At 36.6% G+C, this 23551-nt stretch overlaps 1 protein-coding gene and 1 non-coding gene across 2 annotated transcripts in view; both read left to right on the top strand.

Moving 5' to 3' along the window:
- DNAH14 (dynein axonemal heavy chain 14) overlaps positions 1–23551 on the top strand; it is a 202746-nt gene that overhangs the window by 142661 nt on the left and 36534 nt on the right. Inside the window, exons 60-68 of the mRNA XM_074316462.1 lie at positions 2397–2491; positions 5948–6107; positions 12072–12203; positions 12595–12690; positions 15567–15707; positions 17082–17297; positions 19679–19909; positions 20187–20308; positions 22154–22398. Coding sequence (XP_074172563.1) covers positions 2397–2491; positions 5948–6107; positions 12072–12203; positions 12595–12690; positions 15567–15707; positions 17082–17297; positions 19679–19909; positions 20187–20308; positions 22154–22398 — 1438 coding nt within the window. The remainder of the gene's footprint in view (positions 1–2396; positions 2492–5947; positions 6108–12071; positions 12204–12594; positions 12691–15566; positions 15708–17081; positions 17298–19678; positions 19910–20186; positions 20309–22153; positions 22399–23551) is intronic.
- LOC141568004 (U6 spliceosomal RNA) lies at positions 13314–13418 on the top strand. The gene has a single exon (XR_012491022.1). It is a non-coding gene; the product is annotated as a U6 spliceosomal RNA (small nuclear RNA).

Genomic DNA, 23551 nt, shown 5'->3' with positions numbered 1-23551 from the left:
CAATCTTGAATTTTTAGCCCAAAAGAAAATGGATACAGAGGAATTAATTAACAGGTGTGTGTTTGTTTTTGCCATCCTGCAAGAGGTAATCTGGCTTCAGTGGCAAATCTAAGTTTTGTAGGACCTAAAGCTTATACAATTTTGAGGCCATATTTTTTTAAAAGAATACAAAATTATCAGTTCATAGAGTGAATATCTATTTAAAATAAGTAAAGAAATCAAATAATATACAAATGTTTAAAAGCTGACAATTATTACAAACATCACAAAGTCTAGAAAAATAACAATAATGTCTAGTAATTAAGTGCCTTACACGCCCCATAATGCCTTTTTTCCTGCGTTTTTTCATTGCATACTTGTGATCACTTCTTCATATGATAATCATTTTCTAATATCATTTCCTTATAGAACCTGTAGTAAAGTTGATCAAAATGTGTTTTTTATTTTTGATAGTTTAGAAAAGTTTCTTTCAACTTCGTAACTCCTCCCTGTTGTGAACATTTTTATTAAGATTGCTGTCAAACTTGGTAAAAGTAGCAATGGCATTTCAAGGTTTCTCGTGCAGTGATTAATTTTCATTTTTTTATTTTTTAAATTATTTTTTTCAGTTACAGTTGACATTCAGTATTATTTTATATTAGTTACAAGGGTACAGCACAGTGGTTAAGACATTTATATAATTTATGAAGTGATCCCCCAATTAGTCTGGCACTATACATACCTACCTGGCACTATACATACTTGTTGCAGCACTACTGACTATATTCCCTATGCCGTACTTTACATCCCATGACTGTTTTGTAACTGCCAATCTGTATTTCTTACTCCCTTCATCTTTTTCACCCACCTCCCCATGCCCCCTCCCCTCTTGCCACCATCAGTGTGTTCTCTGTATCTATGAGTGTGTTTCTGTGCAGTGATTAATTTTAAATACTCTTTGAATTGAGAGCATTCATTAACCAGTTTTCCATCAATATCTTCATAATAGAGGTGTTTTTTGATACTCATATTTTCATTAATGTCAATATTTCTTGCAAACTCAGCCAGAACTTTAAATTTTTCTAGTGTGATCGTATGACACATTTTTCCTCATTAATCAGATTATTAAATAGACCAAAAGCCAGATCATTACTTCTTTGTTTTTCCTTTTAATAAATTAATGCTTTTTCTGTGATCTGAAAATTTTCATTACATTTCACTCCTTGATATCAGAATAACGTATTGGTTTTAACCATCACTTTTAACATTCCACAAATTTTTGTCTTAATTATTTGTAAATTAAAATTATAAAATAAGGCACTTTTCACGTATATCTATATAAGGAATCTGTACTTTCTCACTTATTTCATTGAGACATTCTAAAACATCTTTACCAGCATCATAATTATTACCTGAAAACCCAGGAATTCTAATGAACTCTTTCTGCACAACTCCCATCAGAAAAAGGGAAAATATATAGTAGGTTTAGAATAGTATATGCTACAGTATTGAATATACTCATGAAGGAGTGAGCTTCCATTTTGAGTAGATGTCAGTGAAAATCTGACCACGTACCTTACAATTTCACACAGCTAAAAATTGGAAGGATTCTCTACCGACCAGATTCTGGCTTCACAAATTACAAACCTGTCTCTCCTCCACCACCCAGTACTTCTGGTGCCAGGCTCTATAGTACATGTTTCTGTTAAAATATGACCTCTGGCCCTGCACCTTAATATCACATGTCGAGGAAAGTTGGAACTTTTGGGGAAATAGTTCTAGAAGTCATTCCTTTTGGAGCTACCTTGCAACAACTTGATTATACAAGGAAGTAACTGTGAGCAATATAAATATAATTCCCCCTCAGCTCCTTAGCCAGATCCCTAAAATGGCCATCGCTATTTCAGCGTCACCTGGCATGATCGGAAACCTGATAAAGAGTGAGTTAAAAGTGTACAGAGAAATTGGTCTTACCTGGTTGCAGGTAAAATGCCTTACTTTTGCAGGTCTAACAAAAACACATGACCCTATAAACATACTGGCAGAGCTGTTTCCAGGGCTTTGGAAGGGGCCTGTGCAGGGGAGTGGCTCTGAGCTTTATAATAAAGCTTTATAAGAATTCCACCTTTAATTGCACCACTCCTCAAAAGGGCATAGCCAATACTACACTGAATTTCATAGAGAAGGCAGAAGCCATTCAGTGCTTTTGCTTCTCATAGATAACTCCTCATCGGGGATTGAATGAGACACGATTACATTTGGGACTATAACACACTCTTCCAACAGCATAAGCATGTGTGTACACACCTAAGTCATGCAGATGCATAACTTACAGGCATTGTAAAAATGTCAAATTATGTTTTCCAAGTTCAAAATGTAAAAATTTTAAATACACAACTATATTCATTTATATGCAGAAAATTACCAATGAACTGAAAACTGTACTGCCAGCTCTAGACAAGGCAATTGCGGCGCTACGTGCCTTGGATAAAGCCGATGTCTCTGAATTAAGGTAATTTACCTGTTTCTTTAGAGTTGGAAAATCTCGGGATAAAGCATAGATACATAGTAAATGTTACTGGGTCTATATTACATTTTCAAATTAAGTCATTTTTACGCATCTCGGTAACTTTAAATTTTTTATTATGTGTGTTATATGCTGTATCTAATCAATGTTATGGTACCATCAACTATAAGGCATATCAGTATTTTATGTACCCTTAAGAAAGGAGAAATACTACCAAGTAAACTATATGACGTGCTCTTGGTTATAAACTGAATCCCAATCTCAGAGATGTAAAAATGTGCATCTTAGAACTGATAAAATATTGTGTTACTGGACTCAATAGACTGGAAAGAAAAGCTATGGTGATTGTATGAGCGCCTGACCTGCAGTTCCAAAACTAAGAGGACGGTGTTCACGTGCTAGCACTGCTGCTTGCGCCAGCCCAGCTGTAGAGCCCTGGGGATGTGTGGGGGTGCAGGGACGCACATCGGATGCTGCACTGCTGGCCACTGCCACAAGGTGTCGCTATGGGAAGCACTTCCCCTTGTGCCCTTTCCCAAACCCAACCTCAGTGTGGGAAAAGCAGTTCAGGAGAAGTTCCTGAGAAAGTACAAGAAGAAATTAAATACTTTAAGGTACAAAGATTTGAACCTGAGGGTTCTAATTTGAATCTTTGGGTGAGATCATTTTTAACTTGAGTCCTCCAGCTCAACAAACAATAGGAATTTGCCTGTTGTATCTCAGAATGTGTTGAGCTTTCCATTATTTATAGAAAGTAGTATTTAAGTTACAGTTGCAGAAATGTGAAGCAAGTCTACCCTGATATTTATAACATATTATTAACTCGGAATAAAACGGGGAAATGGCAAAAAAAAGAATCTTTTTTAATCAATACATTTTTATAGGCAGAACAGAACATTTCACAATGATGAAGTTACTCCACCTAAAGTTGCAAAACAAATGCACAGAGAGAGACAAGCAAGAGGAAGGGAACAATTTTTTTCCCTTTTTACCTCATTCATATGTATTCATTTATATTCATTCATTCATTCATTCATTCATTCATTCAGCGTGACATTGAGTGCACACTATGGGCCAGGCCCATTTCAGGTGCCGAGGTTATAGCACAGTTAATGTTAGAGAAGGCCTCTCTGATGAGATGCCACTGAAGCAGAGAACTGAATGAAGTTTGGATGTAAACTAGGAAGAAATCTAGAGGCAGAGTATTCTAAGCAGAAGAAATGGAAAGCACAAGAGTCTTAGCCTTAAGGCAGAAATGTGTTTGATGGGTTTCAGGAACTGTGAAAATCCAGAATGGAGAGAGTGTCAGGCGATGACATCGGAGGAGTAGATCTTTCCCAACAGGACCCCCTCTGTACCTCTGACTTTGTTCCAGAAGTTCTATTCTCCTAGCTTTTCTTGGCAGATATCCCCGAGAGAGCGATCCGCTCAAATTCCCTCTGGCCTGATTTCTGAGGGACAGTGGGGTACAGTGGTTAAGCACAAGCTTCCTGGGCTGACCAAGCTTCGGGGTTGGAATCCTGGCACTGCCGCTTTCTAGTTGCATAGTCTGTCTATGCCTCACCTTTCCTTCCATACAGTGTCCCCAGTAACAGATGTTGAGAGAACTGGATGAGTTAAAACATGGAAAATGCTTAGAATAGAGTGTGGTGTAAGGCAAGCGCTCAACAAAAGCTGCTTCCGTGCTAAGAGGTTTCCTCCAATAAGCAGGCCCTTCTTCCTGGCCTGGTACTGCAAACGCTAAAGAAAACTGGCCTTGCCCTTGAATTTGTTGTGTACGCCTTTTTCTTTTTTTAACACACTCCCTTGCGATGTTGCTAATGTGCATTTCACTTCATTTCAAAGTGCCAGAAAAATGAAATGTCTTGTAGTATGATCTTTGTTGCCATTCTTAGGACACGCAGGAACGACATGTAGCGGCGCATAGTGCGGTTTCCGTCGTCCAGACGCAAATGAGTGCCCCGTGGCCGTAAGGCCCTTTACCAATGTGCAACATTAGCCGCGAGAAGAAGGCAGAAGACAGTAGGAATGCAGATTGGAGGAAGCAGCAAGGGTCCACGACAGAGCACTTCTGTGTAATAATGGAGGACTTTACAGCAGCTTTCCAGTGTAGATAGCAGTCACTTTGAATCAAATATTTGTTTCCGGAAAGTGGCACATAGATTAAATTATAGTCAATTCAATCCTATTTTCCCTTTAATTTAATTAAAATTTCATAGATAGCACATTTTGTCTGAATTTCACTATATTCCCATCGCAATTGCTTTAAAAAGAGTCAAACCTGGGCAAAGTTGAAGGAAAGTTTGTTTTTGGAACTCTCATTTCTCCTCTGTGAACCTTGTCTTTTTTTCCCTAGTTCTGTTATTATTTTTCTCATTATTTCAGAAAAGCCAGGCTGATGATCTCAGAAAAGCAAATTAAATTAGTTCAAAATAAAGTGTTAGTGATTCAATTATTTAGTCCCCCTGAAAAAGAGCTGTATTTTAAAAGATTGTTAAAGAGAACAAAGATTACTAGAATTGAATGAATCTCTAGTGATGGTGGCATTTAAGGCAGGGGGACCTTTTTGGCAGCCCCTGTAGATAATTTTGTACATAGAAAGTTGGCTTTGTTGGCTTCCATCTTTTGGGAAATCTATACGATTTTCATTTGGGGGAGACTCATTACCCTGGATAGACCTGTCCCTTCTGTTCCGAGGCCCAAATACTGTTGCACAGCAACCACCACCCTTGTGACTTTTCATTAAAACTTCCTTCTTGTGAACGTTATTCTGACCTCTGGATTTCCAAAGTGTGTGCTTCTCATCAGAGGTACAGTGGCATGTCACCTGATCAGGACACAGCTAAGAGGCAGTTTCCAATGATGACATTATTAACAACTTGAGAGACAAATGCCCGTGTATTCCCCTTCCCCCACCTCTGTTGTATCAGTGATCTTTATGGTAGGAATTTTAAATCAGGATGAAGAAAAGTCAGAAGATGTATTTAAGGGGGGTTGCACCTTACAGCACGCCTTAAATCACAAGAGTAGGGCTGACACCCAACTACCCTCCCCTGCGCGCGCGTGCACACACACACACACACACACACACACACACACACACACACAATGTCTCTGTCAAGTAATCTTCAGTAAATCAACACTGGGATGAAATAGGAAGAACTCTACAGAGACTACTTTTACAATGAAAAGAATTAACCTGTGCGATGTTCTACATAATTAAAGTGCATGCATTTTATCTTCTTAAAGCAAAGATACCCATATATCAAAGATACCCAAATTTTTAAAGATATCCAAATAATGAAAAAAGCTATACGTTAGCAAATAGTTTTCCTTATTAAAATACTTGTTAAAAATCTGTATATATTGTCTTCTAGATAGTTTACAGGATGCATTCGACTTTAATTGTAAAGTTGATTAGACTTTCACCATATATTACAGAATATACACACGTCCTCCTTTCCTTGTGCTGACTGTCATGAATGCAGTTTGTATTCTTCTGCAAAAGAAACCTAACTGGGCTACAGCAAACTTACTTCTTTCAGAGACTGGTTTCCTAAAGAAATTGATTAACCTTGACAAGGACAGCATACCTGAGAAGGTAAAAAGTTAATCGCTAATTTATGCATCATGGATACATTCCATATTTATAACCTGTACGAGTCAAATTGAATATTAAAATTGGAATTTTCTAGTAGAATTGGAAGACAATGGTGGGAGTTAAAAGGTCAGCGAGCAAGCTGTATCTCCAGATATAATAGGTTTCCTCGAAGTGTCAAGGAAAAGCAATACGTCATTGAAATTGGAAAAGGTCATGTCTCAGAATCTCTTTAAATAATGAGAATAGAGAATAGGCTAGTAGTGGGAGAAAGTCTTTTTGGATGGTTTGCATTACACTATGAGTAGATAAATGTTTGAGATTTATTTTGAGATACAAATGACATATAACATTGTGTTCGTTTAAGGTGTACAACAATGATCCAATATTTGTTTATATTGCAAAATGATTACCACAGTAGGTCTGGTAAACATCCATCACTACACATGGTTTCGTTTTTTTCTTGTATTGACCAGTTTTAAAATCTAGTCCCTTAGCAAATTTCAAATATGCAGTCTACAGTTATTAACTGTAGTCACCATGCTGTACGTTACATCCCCAGGAATTATTTACATTATAACTGGAAGTTTTTGCCCTTTGACCACCTTCACCGATTTTGCCTGTGCCCTACTCCACACCTCTGGCAACCATTGATCTGTTCTCTGTTTCAATGAATTTGGGTTTTTGTTTTAGATTCCGCATATAAATGAAATTATACAGTATTTGTCTTTCTCTGCCTGACTTATTTCACTGAGCATAATGCCCCTAAGGCCCACTCATGTTGCATTTTGACATGGCAGAATAATAATCCGCTGTGTGTGTGTGTGTGTGTGTGTGTGTGTGTGTGTACATGTGTGTGTGTACATGTGTGTACACTCTCCACATTTTCTTTATCCACTCATCCATCAATAAACACTTAGGTTGTTTCCATGTCTTGTCTATTACACATATATTGCAATGATCATGGGGGTGCAGATGTATTTTCAAGTTTGTGTTTTTGTTTCCTTCAGAGAAACACCCAGACATGGAATTGCCAGGTTATATGGTAGTTGTATTTTTATTGAGGATCCTCCATACTGTTTTCCATAGTGGCTGCGCCAGTTTACATTCCAACCAACTGTGAACAAGGATTGCCTTTTTTCACAGCTTCGCCAACATTTGTTATCTCGTCTTTTTTATAATAACCATTCTAAGAGATATGAGATGATACCTCTTGGTGGTTTTGATTTGTATTTCCCTGATGATTAGTGATGTTAAGCATCTTTTCATGTATCTGTCAGCTTACCTGTATATCTTCTTTGGAGAAATATCTATTCAGATCTGCCTATTTTTAATCCAGTTGTTTGTTTATTTGCTATTGAGTTGAATGAGTTCTTTATATCTTTTGGATATTAACCTCTTATCACATATATGGTTTGCAAGTATTTTCTCCAACTAAGTCGGTTACCTTTTCATTTTGTTAATGGTTTCCTTGGCTACACAGAAGATTTTTAGTTTGATGTCACACTTACTTAATTTTGCTTCTGTTGCCTTTGCTTTTGGTGTCAAATCCAAAATCATCTTTGACATTGATGTAAAGGAGCCTACCACCTTTCTTTCCTTCGAGGAGTTTTATGGCTTCAAGTCTTACATTCAAGTCTTCAATCCATTTTTAGTTTATTTACAGTGTATTTTAGTCATGTACAGTGTAAGCTAGGGGTCCTATTTCATTCTTTGGCATGTGGCTGTCCAGTTTTCACCATTTATTGAAGAGACTGTCCTTTCCCTCATTGTATATCCTTGGCTTCTTTGTCATAAATTAATTGACCATATATGCCTGGTTTTACTTCTGGGTTCTATATTCTGTTCCATTGATCTAGGTGTCTGTTTTATGCTAATACCATACTGTTTTGATTACTATAGCTTTGTAAAATAGGTTGAAATCAGGAAGTGTAATGCCTCCAAATTTGTTTTTCTTTTTCATAATTGCGTTGGCTATTTGCGGTCTTTTGTGGTACCATACAAATTTTAGGATTGCTTGTTTTATTTCTGCGAAAAATACCATAGGAACTTTGATAAGGATTACATTGAATCTGTAGAGTGTTTGGGGTAGCATGAACATTTTCATAATATCAATTCTTACAATCTATAAACATGAAATACCTTCCCATTTATTGTGTCTTCTTCCATTTCTTTAATAAATGTCTTACAGTTTTCAGTGTATAGAACTTTCACCTCCTAGGTTAAATTTATTTCTAGGTATTTTTTATGTAATTCTAAATGGGAATTAATTAATTCTTAATTTTTCTTTCTGATAGTTCATTGTTGGTATAAAGAAATGCGTTTTATTTTTGGTATGCAGATTTTGTAACCTGCAAATGTACTGAATTTGTTTATTAGTTTTTTGGCGGAGTCGTTAGAGTAGTCTATATATAATATGTCATCTGCAAATGATAACAGTTTTACTACCTCTTTTCCAATTTGGATGCCTTTTATTTCTTTTTCTTGCCTAATTGCCCTGGCTAGGACTTCCAATACTATGTTGAATAAAAGTGTGTTTTATTCCTGACCTTAGAAGAAAGTTTTCAGCTCTTCCTTATTGAGTATGATGTTAGCTGAGGACTTGTCATATATGGTTTATTATTTTGAGGTATATTCCCTCTATACCCAATTTGTTAAGTAATTTTATCATAAGTGGATGCTGAATTTTGTCAAATGCTTATTCTGCATCTGTTAAGATGATCATATGATTTTTATCCTTCATTTTGTTAATGCGGTATATATGTCACATTGATTGATTTGTGGACGTTGAACCATCTTTGCATTCCCTGGAATAAATCCCACTTGATCATGATTTATGATCCTTTTAGTGTATTGTTGAATTTTGATTACTAATATTTTGTTGAGAATTTTGCATCTGTGTTCATCGGGGATATTGACCTGTAATTGCTTTTTTTGTGGTATTCTTGTCTGGTTTTAGTTTCAGGGTAATGCTGGCCTCATAAAATAAGTTTGGAAGTTTCCCCTGTTTTTCTATTTTTGAAAGAGTTTGAGAAAGGTTGATATTAATTCTTCTTTATATGTTTGGTATAATTCACCAGTTAAGCAAACTAGTCCCAGACGTTTGTTTGTTGGAAGGATTTTGATTATTGAGTCAATCTGTTCAGATGTTCTATTTCTTTATGATTCAGTTTTGGTAGATTGTATGTTTCTAGGAATTTATCCATATCTTTTAGGTTGTTCAATTTGTTGGCATATAATTATTCATAGTAGTCTCTTATAATCCTTTGTATTTCTGTAGTATCAGTTGTAGTGGCTTCTCTTTCATTTCTGATTTTATTTATTTGAGTCCTCTCTGTTTTTCCTTCGTGCCTCTAGACACAGGTTTTTCGATTTTGTTTATTTTTTTCAAAAAAAAAATATATTAGTTTTATTGATCTTGTCTATTGACTTTTTAGTGTCTGTTTCACTTATTTCTGCTCTGATCTTTGTAACTTCCTTTTTTCTACTAACTTTGGGCTTCATTTGTTCTATTTCAAATTCCTTGATGTGTATTAAATTAGAAGCCTGCCCCTCAGGCTCCAAGATAAGCAAATAGGCCTCTTTCATTGAAATTCTAGGCAGTCTTCAGTCAGCTGCCTCTGTGCTGGGCGCTGGAATGGGTGAATCTGGTGAGCCCTTTAAGAAATGTTTTTTCAGATTGCTGTAAACTTATGGGTCTTGCGGATGCAAGCCCTGTTGGCTTTCAAAGTGACTCTTCTCTCGGGTGCAAGTCTTAAAAGTTGGGGTGCCAGATGTGAGGTTCAAAACCTTCGCTTCTCAGGGACAAGCTAGGGTTTGTGCGTTCCCTTCCAATTGTGGGTCACCACACCACAAATGCAGTTAATGGTGAGAGTGTGTCTTCGCCTCTCCCACCTATTTCAATGTGTATTTTTTCTCATTTGCCCAATTCATAGAAGTTACTCAAGTAGTGTTTGGGTTTCTTTCAGAGATAATTATTTCACATGTAGCTGTAGATTTGGTATCTCCATGGTGTCTCTGGATTTCTGAGATTTACTTTTATTTGTGTAACAAATGTTTATATATCTGTGCCAGACACTGTTCTGAGCACTTCACAAATATTAATTCATGTAGGAGGAGATGGGGGACAGATTGGAGCACAGAAAAAAATCTCAAGAAGGTAAGATAGTCTGGACACCTAGTGCAGGGTTTTGCTGGAGCAGATTTAGTTCAGAAGACTACAGATTTACTGTAGGACTTCAATAGCACAGCCAGAGCAGTGGAGTCAGCTGTGGAGTTCAGGGCACTAGCAGAGTGGGGCAGAACACGCTGGACAGGTAAGACTTGTAGGAAGAGGAAAAAGGAGTTGGCAGGGTAGGCAAGAGGTTGTAAGGGCTTGGACCAAGGTACTGTAGATAGAAGTATAGAAAAGCCAAACGCCACTGCTGTGGCCACCAGCCAAGTAATGCTTATAGGCACCAGAAGCTGGAAGAGGCAAAGAACAGATTGTCCCCTCGGCCCCAAGAGGGCGTACTGCTCTACCTACACCTTGATTTCAGAGCTCTGGTCTCCGGAGAATAAATTGTGAGAGAATGAATTGCTGTTGTGTTAAGTCACCCAGTCTGTGGTAGCTTGTTACAATGGCCACAGGAGACCAATGCAGATTTTGGTACCAAGAAGTGATTGCTGTCTTAACAAATACCTAAAAATATAGAAGTGGAACTGGATAATATGTAGGGACTGGGAGAATATCGAAACTGGGATATTTCATAGGAGCTGAGCTAAGAGCTAAGTTGAGGGGAAGACAGATAGATCTGTAGGCATATAGATGGCACTGTCCTAGGCTGAAGGCCATTAACTCATTCAATAAATGCTTGTGGGGTATCTCCCTTGGGAGAGACAGGATGATAGATTACAAGGCCAGTTCATTCCTTGATGTTATGAAGCGTACATTGTGACAGGGATGACAGACATTAAATAGCTAATAAGGCAAGTAATTGGTTGTAATGATGACCTCTGCTATTAGGAAGTATAGGGTAGTATCTGAACAAGGTGAATTTTTTAGTGGAATGTTCGTGTTGATACCCACATTATTCATGAGGTAATGCAACAGCTTCTCATTCTGAAGCATTCTTGGCAAAAATGATTCCCTGTAGTTCTGTTTAGATTTTCAAGCTAAAAATAATTAATAACTCAATCAAAGAAATGATTCAAAGCCTAACAGTTTTTCATGTGATAATAAGAACCCCAATAATAAATTGAGAACGGACCACCGGCCATCTAAATTATTCAGCAAAATGGTTCTGTCCTTTCAGGCAAAAGAGAAAATTCTTGGTTGGAAAGGAAGGGAAAAGAAATTTCAGTCTGAGAAAGATTTCATTCTGATTATGGCTCCCAAAAGTAGATGAGAAATACTATATATCTAACTCTAAACTAGGTTGCACCATTTAGCTAAAGTGGATCTGTGGGTCTGTGACACAACCAAGCTAGAGAATGTCCTCAGTGAACCCCAATGTGTCCCAGGCTACACCACGATTATTGACTAGTCACACCTTTGAACAGGGACTGTGCCCTGGCAGTATGACTGCTGGGGGGTAGAAGGTGGGGGGTGGGATCCCCAGTCACCTCCCACCTGAGGTGCATGAGGAGGACACTTCAGACCTCTGTGTGCACCAAATTTCGCACAGCTGGGGAAAGTTGACCTGTTTTCTTTTTGTTTTGAAATGAAGTTCCTTTTTAAAAGCTATAGCAAAGCTACTACAACAACAATAGCAATGACAAAATGTTTATAATAGAGGCTTTCCCCCCTTCTTAAAATCATTACTGGTACTAACGCCAGTTTGTACCTCAGTATGTCTTTGATTCTACTGTTGAAGAATAGTTGATATTCCTTACGTGAAATAAAATGTCGTTCTAATGTAGATTGGGGAAAACTTCAGATCAATAATATTACTTTTTCACGTAATACACGAATTGTATTCTCTCTAGGTTTTCGTGAAGCTGAAAAAAATTTTAATGTTACCTGATTTTAACCCAAACAAGGTTGCTCTTGTTTCTGTTGCTTGTTGCTCTATGTGCCAGTGGGTGATAGCTTTGAACAACTACCATGAAGTACAGAAGGTATGCTTTTTTCTCCTACTGTCTCTAACAATTTGGAAGTGACACATCATAGTGATGAAACATCCAGAAATCATGTTTATTGAACAACGCTCAAGTGAACGTCTGTGGAAAGAATACCTAATGAAAAACACTTTAATCGAATATATTACACTAACTTACACGGATATCAAGTGCTTCTGTCAAATTCTTTATTTATGGCAACTATGCTATTCTTTTATTTGTTTTAATATGTTTCACCCTATCAAACTACTTTATATTTATTTTCTACACATAATTCTAGGAAAGTTAATTTTAAGAGTTGACACTTACAAATGCCTTTTAAGCATAAGTGGCATTTTTAAAAGTAAACGACTTTTTTTTAGCACATAAGGGTTGTGACATTCTTTTTCAGCTGGTGGCCCCCAAACAAATGCAAGTAGCTGAAGCCCAAAATGTTCTAAAAATTGCACAACAAAGATTGGCTGAAAAACAAAGAGGTTTACAGCTGGTAAGAAATGTTTTCACTTGTTAAACTGTTGACACCTTTATGAACTAGATAAAAACATCAGGCAAAAGTCATGATCTCACTAGAGCTTATCTGTTTAAGATAAAATGGGGATAATAATAAAGGTGGTAAGAGATTAATTATGACTAAGTAAAGAATATAGATACTATATGTAAAGATCTTAGTACCGGCCACGTAATAAAATACTCAGTAATGTTAATTGATAATGTCAATAGTATGCTAATTTACTATTTTACCAAATTTGTCCCAGGAAATATTTGTAACTTTAGTCTATTAAAGTTACTGACACTCAGTATCAATCTGTGTTCTTAAAAAACTGCTTTATATCAGTTACTCTTTTGCTTCATAAAGACATGGTTATTCCTTAAAAGTCTTGGTTTTAAATTAAAGCAGAGTATCATTGTGAGACCTAGAACTAGAAATGAGACTACCAATCCCTGGCCCGTGTTGAGCTCACCTGCACTTCGAGAGTGGATGCAGTAATACACTGCAGAGGTGGCCGTCCCGCAGGCCTGTTCAGCCCATTGGACATCTTTTGTTTGGCCTGTACAGTTTTTCTCCCCACCCCCTACAGTGAGATATAGCTATCAAAATGTTTCAATCTGGTGCTCGCTTCGGCAGCACATATACTAACATTAGAACGATACAGAGATTAGCATGGCCCCTGCGCAAGCATGATACGCAAAATGTGTGAAACGTTCCATATTAAAAACAAGTTTCAATCTGGGGGTTACATTTAAAAATCTGAATTTCTATGTTCTCTTGAAAATGTAGGCAGTCTGGACACCCTGGGCTAGCATTATCCCTTGGCTACAATAAGATCCTGACTTACTCGAGCCTTTATATGACCTGCCTGGCCCCACAGGCGTTGCTCACAAACGCAGATACCTAAAAAGTATTGGGCTTTGTTTGAAGGTTTTGTCCAATTTTGGTATTTACTCAGTTCTCCTGATGTCCATGATTTTGTGTGTGTGTTTAGCATTTTCATTTATTTATTCAACAAATGGTTATTTATATATAATGTTGTTTTGGTTTTTGTTATGAAATGGTAGCCAAGAGAGACAAACTGTAAATTTCAGTTAGACTCTTACTCACTAATACTCCACATTCCCTTCCAGCTCTCAACCACAGGCTTCCTAATATTTTCTAATATTTTAACTGATGGAACTCAAATAAGTATATTTAAAATGTACATTTTACACTTATATTTTAAATTAAGTATAGTACATAGTTCACGCCATTGGTTTTACACTGTCTTATTGAGGTTTTTTTCCTCACTCAGCTATGTACTGTCTCCCATTTTAAAAGTAAATCTTTTGTTCACCTGGATCCTAATATAAAAAATATTTCTGAAAAATCTTGGGAATTTAGGGAAAATGCCAGAACTTACTATATTGCATGAGCATTCATTAAAACTGTTACCTGGAGGGAACACAGTGCCTGTCATATAATAGAAATTTCATGTGTTTAATGGAATCTGTAAGCCCTGCACTTGAATATTTAAGTAACTCACTAGGTCATGAGTAGCAAGAGAGTCTTCTCAGAGGAATCAAAACGGGAGAATGAACAAGCAAACAAAACAACATAATATATAAAAGAGTAAACAACTGAATAATTATTATGGGTGAACCAGGAATAAATAATAAGTCACTAAAGTTAAGCATACCAAAAGTAGCTAATGTATGTATTTTTTGTAAAAATTAGGTATTTTCATCAGGATCTTTAAAATAGGAGGAGAAATTACGAATCACAAACTGTATTCAATAAGCACAATTTTACATATATATGTATATGTATTTTTTAATATATATCAGGTTGGTGCAAAAGTAATTGTGGTTTTTGCAATTTTTGACCTTTTAAACCACAGTTACTTTTGTACCAACCATATAAGCCAAAACTTTGGAATATATATATATATATATATATATATATATATATATATATATATGTGTGTGGTTGGTGAAAAAGTAATTGTGGTGCAAATATAAATACATGTATATATGTGTGTATATATATACATATGCATAATTGTGTGTATATGCCATGTTCAAGTCTCCATGCTAAGCTCTGTGTTCCAAGATTTTGAGACATGGAAATCTTTCAAAAATATAAATATCAATACAAGGATAATAAAACTGTAAGATCACAACTTGAGAGAATATTGGACAACTTATAATTACTTCTCAAGTGACTGTTACAAACATTACATCAGTGTGGATTGGACAAGATGACTTCATGACAACAGAAGTTGATAAGGATTTTAAAGAATGCCCAGGGGAGGTTTTTCTTAACAGGGCCAAAACTTTGGGTTATATCCTTAAGCCATCATTTCTATGAGAATTCACCAAATGTTTTGGAGCAATGGTATTATCAAGATAAGTGGTAATTTAATAAAATTATCAGCTATTCATGAAAACGTGTTCCTTACAGCCTAGGGATAATTTAATAATCAATTCATCCTACCAGCATAACTACAAAAATTCATTAGCTCTTCTGGGCTGGTCAGTAAATCTGGGATGAAAAAAGTTCAATCATTTTCTTAGAGAAAGAACCTGAATATGATATAAAATTTTCTGTGTGAAAAATAAATCAGAAATGGATGAATCAAATGCTAAGATTATAAGAAAATCTACTGAGGAAGATTGTTTTAAATAACATCTAAAACAAACTTCTATGTCAAGGAATCATTCATTTAATTAATATGATGTACATTTTCATTGGTAATATAATCCATCTTTCCTGGAAGATTTTTCGAGATGTGAAAATGAAGTGGTTACATACTATATTTATATAAATTTGAATAAGCTCTTGATGCAAAATGAGAGTAAGATTTGTCTCAATAATGAATTGTCTTTTAGATTGAAGAACATCTGCTGTGTTTGCAGGCAGCTTACAAAGATATTGTTGCCGAAAAAGAACTGTTAGCAAATCGAAGAAAACAGGCCACCAGGCGCTTGCAGTGTGCATCTGTCTTACTAACTGCCCTGGAGGATGAGAAGGCATGACTTTCTTTTGTTTTCTATCTCCTTCATTAATTTCTAATTGACTTGACAAACTCCAAGACGCTATTTTTCACAGAAGGCCATATATAGAGAGAGATATAGATACATATGGATATAGATATCGATGTATATATATGTATGTATGTATATATAGTTCCTGAAACTATTTTACTATTCATTTTCTTATTGAGATCAATCAGCAGTCCTGTTCAGATAAAAATGAAGGAGTCCTGGTCAAGTAGTCCTGAAACAGAGATAACAGACTACAAAGATCAGCAGTTGTTTTCTCTCGGTCCTAGGCAGCAGGACACTCTTGTCTCTGTGGCCCAAAGTAAACTGTCAGTGTTTTCTGAGTATGTCAGAGTTTTCCTTTTTCTAGCACAGGAGCAACCCAAGCTGAAAGAATAAAAGATGGGTAGGGTGGAAGGGAAGAGATGTCACTAGGAAGGAAAAAGAAAATTTTATTTTGTTCTGTCAATCTTCTGACATCTCTTATCTTTTTACTTCTCTTCTAATTCGTCTTCCTTCTCTATACTTGAATCCCTACTGAGCTGACCAGAATCCTGGTTTAGTCAGACCTCAGCTATCTCAAAGGATGTTACAAAATTCTCAAGATAATTTTAATTTAGTTTAATTATTTGAATAGATACATATCATGGAAGACTCCTACAGGGCAGGAAGAAGAACGTTATGAAATCAGACCAATCAGAGGGAGACAACTTCCCTCGAAGACGATCAATGTCCTTGAGAGCCAAGTATATGTTGAGAGGCAGTGGAGCATCAGCATTATCCCAGAGTTTAGGCTGCCAAAGAGAGGTTCTTGCTCAGCGTGCTTCACTTATTGACCAGTTCAGCACATACATGGTTGTGGAAGGAGGCCATACAGCCAGACCCCAGCCACACCCTTCAGAAGCTTTGTGATTTTAGCAAGTTGCTTAACTTCTCTACACTTCAACTTCCTCACCTTAAAATGAAGTCAGTGGCTTGTATTTGACAGGATACTGAAAGAGTCAAATGAGGTTTTCAAAGGAAAGTGTCAGATAAGTAAGGCTTCAATCAATATTGGTCACTATTATTATTGAGCACGGTTAGTAATATAATGAATTGATTTTTTTAATTACCCTGATTTATTACACACAAGATTTGAAATGGCTATCAATCTGAGCAAATATGACACTATAGACAAACCCAAGAATAGGATTCATGTTCCCCTCAAAAAAGTTTGTTTTTTAATATTGTCCATTATTAAGTATAATATAACTACAGTATAAGAGTGATAGATCTAACTTGGAGACCATTAAGATCCAAAATGTCTCATAATAGTATATTTTATAGCAAATATCAATAACTCATTTTTACTTTAACATTTAGACTCGATGGCAAGAAATAATCAATCAAATAGACAGCAAGTTGGAAGGAATTTGGGGTGACATACTTATTTCAGCAGCATGCATTGTCTACAGTGGAGTGTTAACAGCAGAATTTCGCCAGTTGATTGTGAATAAGTGGGAGAATCTTTGCACTGAAAACAACATTTCTTTGTCGTCTAACTTTTCTTTAATTGAAGTCATGGCACAAAAACATGAGGTAGAAACTTTTCTATTCAGTTAAGTGGCTACTATTATTGATTTGGATTTTGCATGTGTGTGCATTTGTTTGGCTTGGATCTTTTCCCCAAATTATGTTGATAAATGAAAATACTGAAGTTTGTTCCAGGCCTTAAAATTGTTTTTAAGTTATAGTTCTAATGCCCAAACTATATCTCCTGTTTCTCATACTCTGGGCAAAAGTCACAAAATATCCTTTTTCTCTTTGTAATCTTACTGACCTATTTAATAAATATAGCCAATTTCTCGCCCTGAAACTCCTTTCATTAATAAATTGGTGAATTTATTAAACTATAGGTAGTAGTCTTAGAAATGGCCAAAAATATAGAACTCACATTTATTAACTTACCAGTAAACATTTATCTATGTAAGTTCTATGCTGATGTTGAGAGGATAAAAAAAAAAAAAAACACCCTTTTTTTTCATCCCCAAAGAGTAGTTTTAAATTGGTTCCCCTGCTGAAAATGCAACTTAAACTGACCATTCAACCTACGAAGTCTCAGAAGCAAATATTGACTTCTTATTTTCCTAATATTAATAACAAATTTAAACCCAAATATATCAACAATTATATTAGATGACAATAGACTAAATGGTTTGGTTAAAAGGCTAAGATTGTAAGACTGTATAAGAATATAAACCAAAACACGAAACAGAAACTATATGTTATTTAGAAAGGATACATCTAAAACATAAAAATAGGCAGTAGAAAATAGGAGGAAATTTACCATAGATTACTTTAAAAAGGACAAAATAGACTTTAAGGCAGAAAGGGATTACTAGAATTATATAAGCTTATGTTGCAGTAGAAATTAATTCTCCAAGAATATGTTAACAATTCTATGAACCGGCAACCTTGTGGTTGAGAGCCCACTCGCCCATTTGAGAATCAAACCGGCAGCCTTCGGAGTTAGGAGCATGGAGCTCTAACCGCCTGAGCCAGCGGGCCGTCCCCCATAGTGAAAGATTTTAACACACTTCTTTCTGTAACATAAAAAAAGAACACAATAATCAGAAAGAATAGAGAAGATGTGAACAACATCAACAAATGAATTTAATAGGCATATATAGAACACTGCAGCCAACACCTGCATGTTTGACTTTCTATGCGAGCACATAGAGAACATTACCAAAATTGACCATGTAAGGGACCACAAATAAAATCTCAGCTAATGTCTAAGGACTTAAATCAGACAGAGCATGTTATCTGATCATGCAGTTAAAATGCAGGTAAGCTAGAAGTCAACCATTAAAGATTTCTTTGAAAATCCCCATCTTTCTGGAAATTTGGAAACACTCCTTAACTAACCATAGGTCAAAGAAAAAATCGGAATTGAAAACAATGAAGCATTGGTGAAAGGTTTCCAATCCTTTGAGACTGGAAACATGACAAAGGGTCGTCCACTATCTCTACTTGTATTTAACACTACCAGAGATCCTAGACAGTGCAGTACAGCAAAAAAACAAGATAAAAGATCCTAGGATTGGAAAGAAGAAACAAAAATATATATATAAAATTTTCAGGTGGTGTATTATGTACCTAGAAAATCCAAGAACATATGTAGGTATATCATGAGCATTAATAAAAGTTTAGCAATTAAAGTCAATATACAAAAACCAATTGTATTTCTCCACACCAGCAACAGACAGGGTGAATGATGATTTTATTTACCATTTATCATAGCATGAAAATGAATCTATCAAAAAGTTGTGTAAAACTCATAGAAATAAAACCATAAAATGTTGAGATAAATTTTAAGAAACCTAAACAAACGAAGAGGCATACTGTGTTCATGAATTGGAAAACTCAATATTCTGAAGTTGCCAGTTTTTTCCAAATTAATCTATAGATCCAGTGTACAGTCGTTCCCCCCTTATCTGCAGGGGATATGTTCCAAGACCCCAGTGAATGCCTGAAACCACATATAATACCAACCCCTATATATACTGGGGTACTATATATGTGCATATGTACAGAGGGTGCCAAAAAAACATATACACATTTTAAGAAAGGAAAAAACTGTATTAAAATTGTAATACTCAGTATATACTGATAAGAAAAGATGACTACAAGTCATGTGTATACATTTTGGGGGCACTCCCGGTATATATACACACACATACCTTTTCACTTATGCCTTCTCTTTGACATATCTGAATTACCAGCATCACTGCTCTTGTATTTGGGGGCCATTTTTAAGTTAAATAAGGGTTACTTGAACATAAGCTCTGCAACAGCACAACAATTGATCTGATAACTGAGATGGCTGCTAAGTGACTAATGGGCAGGTGTATCCTGTAGGATATTGAAGATACAAAGAAGTGTATGAAACACTGAAAACTCTAATGATTTCATTCCAGATCCATCAATGGTATCATCAGGGGCTACCTCTTGATCAGTATTCCACAGAGAATGCTATCTTGGTCAAGCACGGCCTGCAGTGGCCACTGCTAATCGACCCCCATAAGCAAGCCCATACCTGGATCCGTCGGATGGAAGGATCTAAGCTGCAAGAGCTCTCCTCTGAGGATAGCAATTACATCCAAAAAATAGAAAACGCTATGAAAATAGGAGGGAGTGTCCTCTTGCAGGTATTTGTACACAATTGCCTAATTCCCTAATTCCAAGCAGTTGACACATATATTTATGCACTGGGCATAAAGACTGAGAGCTTTAAATGACAGATAACTTTGTCAGGGGAAAAATACTTGCATACATACTCATACAGTGAGTTTTCAATGTTCAGTTCTCTCAGAGCTTTCACTGGTGTCCAGATAGTGACAAGATTTACATTTTTTAAAACTGTCTTTTCAACTGATTTATTTGTAGTAAGATGCGTTTTTCATTTTTATCTGTTGGGTTTTTCAGAATCTCCCTGAAACATTAGCTCCGAGTTTAAAGGCAATTTTGAAGAAGGACATCTATCAGAAAAGAGGGCAATATTTCATAAGGGTTGGTGATTCGGAGATTGACTACAATTCCAAATTTAGGTAATGTCTCGTAGTTAAACTGAGTCAAGCGTTTATATTTTTTGAGACAAACAATATTGAAGATCCTGTTTTTCAGTCCTGATAAGCTTCTCCTGGAGGAAAAAGTCAGACTGCATTTTGAATGTTCTTTTTATTTTCATGTTTCCAATTTTTGTGCTTTGTTCATTAGCATACAGAATAGAGGACAGACTTTTATTTATTAAGTCACTGCAAACCAGTATCTTTCAGAATGTGCCTGATGAACCCAGTTAGCTGCATGTCTTCAGAGCTGTGCAGGAAGGAAGGGCAACCAGCAGAAAGCCTGGTCTCGCCGGCTCTGGAGGAGTTTGATTTGATCTGTTTGCCTAACACTTTATTTGGGCAGGAAAAGCTGCCTTCATGAAAAAATCCGTATTTGATATCTAGAGCGAAAAAATAGAGATTTTTGCCTAGACAGATAAAAAACATTGTTTCTATGTCCCAAGCAGTAATGGGTCTTCAGGAATTCAACTCCCACCGGACAACTTCGCAAAGCACTCTGATGTAGTCAAATTTAATTACCACAAAAATATGATTCCCAAATGAATAAGACATTGGAGTTGTCGCTCACATGCCTTCTCTCCTTTACTGCATAAGCAGAAAGTTGCTGGGTCAGCAAGTAACCAGCAAAGAGAATGAGAAGATGATTTTAATGCTCCCTCGCCTGGCGCATTTCACTTCTCTCCATGGCCTCTGATACACTGGCTCCTGACCACCTGTTCCTGACTCGTAAATCTGCTGGCTACTGGGCCCTCTCCCACGGGCAGGGACACCACATCCTTGCGCCTTAGAATTCTCTCTTCCAGCTTCCTTTCTTCTGTTAATAAAACATTCCTCAAAACAACATTTCTAGGGACTCAAATAGGTGTCACTCAAAAAAGTGATCCCATACTTCTTTAAAGCTCTTGGTTAAAGTTAAATAACCTTTTTTCTTACAAGGACTTACTTAAAACCCCTTTGTTTAATGAACCCTGTGCAGAAAATAGCATTCTGCAGAATGAACTTTGGAAAACACTGCGTTAACCCATTCTTTCTTTCTCACTGAATATTATATGATTCATTAAACAACAGCTCTAGAAATGCTAACTGAGTAACATTTTCCTGAATTGACAACCTGGCCCCTATGTTTGAATTGGGTGTTTGAGGAGACTGTGGAGGGCAGTGTTTTAGACAGCACCCTGGCAACAGATCCCCCACTCTGTCACTTCCTGGCCATGTGGTACGGACAACTTATTGAACCTCTCTAAGCCTCAGTTTCACCTTTTCTAAAACAGAAAGAGGATTGTCCCTGTTTTATTGGGTTACAGTGAAGACTAAACAAGATCCATGATCCACTGCCACTGGTATCACCCTACTCCAAGCCACCTTTCATCGCGCACATTTTAACGTGTCTCCCAGCCTCCTTGCCCACCTCCTGCTCCTGCACAGACTACTCTCAAGATAGCAGTTAGAGGGATCCTGTTAAAAACAGACCATGTCTGTCCTCTACTCAGATCCCTCCATTGGCTTCCTACCCTGGGTGAAAACCATAGACTTTACAGGGATCACAGGGCTAAACTCCTACTATTTAGCATTTTTCTTTACTCTGTCCTTTTGCTAAGACCAAATACGGTATGGACATAATTTATGGTTATATTTTTAAAGTCATAAATAGCAAATGTATTCGCATAGTATAAATTGAGAGCCCACTTGTGTACAAGGCTGAAACAACACTAAAAATTAATCTTGTTTATTTCCAGGAGAAGTATTTTTTCCATTAGTAAATAAATGTTTCATATTTTTCCTCTGCACATCCTTTGAATAACGGGTGCCTTTCTTGTGTTTTAGGTTATACATGTCTACAGAAATAGACAACCCCCATTTTTCTCCATCAGTTTATAATTTTGTTACTATGATCAACTTTATGGTAACATTCCAAGGTTTGCAAGATCAGCTCTTATCTACTATTTTAACTCATGAAGTTCCTCATTTAGAAAATCAGCGTTTCCACCTATTGAAGAGTATTTCTCTTGACACTATGACTCTTGAAGAACTGGAGCAGAAAACATTAAATTTACTGCAGAACACACAGGGTAAGTTATTTAGTCATATTAGGAGACCTTTGCATACCTTTGTGAAGGACGCAATAAAAGTTACAGACTGTATCCTGAATTGGCACCAAACGAACAAATCTCCATTTTCACCAAATAACTGATTAATATAGGTGAATCACCCCATTTCTAAAAGTAAAACATTGTGAATTTTGATGTTCCTCTGCTTCTAACTCTGCTTTAGTTCATGTCATAGGACATTTGCCACCATACATCGGTATAAGTTGTAAGGAAATCCTATGGAGACTGGTTAGTTTCTTCCTCACTCTGTGCCTATACTTCAGGGACCTGACTCTGTTAGGTAAATCAGGTTAGATTAGAGGGACCAACAGATTAAGTTTTCCCCAAGCATTAATAACCAAACTATAAAAGGACACAATTCAGTGACTTATATGTATATCCCATTGAAAAAGGATGTTTATGGAAAGAGCAGTGGAAATCATTTCCCTTTTCAGCACAAGAAATGTCTAAGAAACCGTAGTCTTTTAAAGTAGACAATATAATTTCTGAACAACTAAATATAAAGCATTATAAGTTTCTGGGGCACACTGATATAGCTGCTCCTAAAAGGTTTTCAGAATACCCAGTTTCAAAATGGAGGAGGGGGTCCCTCCCATACCAACAAGCAATGCGAAACCAGCTGGGTGTCCTCCCTTCTACCCGATTCTACACTATCTTCCTGAGCTAGCATCAGATTCCACAGGTTAAGCGTTCTGTCCTATAAGACTGCCCCCTAACGCCTATTTCAGACGCCAGTCACAAGCCCAGGGGGTCACCTGTACTTTCAACAGACCAGCTACAGGTTGGAACTTTCAATGACAGTAGAAATATGGACAAATCCTCATTTAGAAGTATATTTATTCATATGAAATTTTTTTTAACATTGTATTAGTTTCAGGTGCACAAAACAATGTAATAGTTAGACATTTATCATTTGTATCCCTCACACAGTGACAACCCCCCGCCCCCCATCCACTACCCCTCTGACATCACACACAGCCATTACATTTCCACTGTCTCTATTCCTAATACTGTACTCCACTTCTTGTAACTGTATATATATATATAAAATTGTAGTTGACATTCATTATTGTTCAGCTTCAGCTTCAGGTGTACAGTGCAGTGATCAGGCATC

This window comes from Rhinolophus sinicus, linkage group LG12 (genome assembly GCF_036562045.2).
Source record: "Rhinolophus sinicus isolate RSC01 linkage group LG12, ASM3656204v1, whole genome shotgun sequence".
NCBI classification, from domain to species: Eukaryota; Metazoa; Chordata; class Mammalia; order Chiroptera; family Rhinolophidae; genus Rhinolophus; species Rhinolophus sinicus.
Note: the sequence above shows the minus strand (reverse complement) of the source record. Positions and strands in the feature narration are given on the sequence as shown.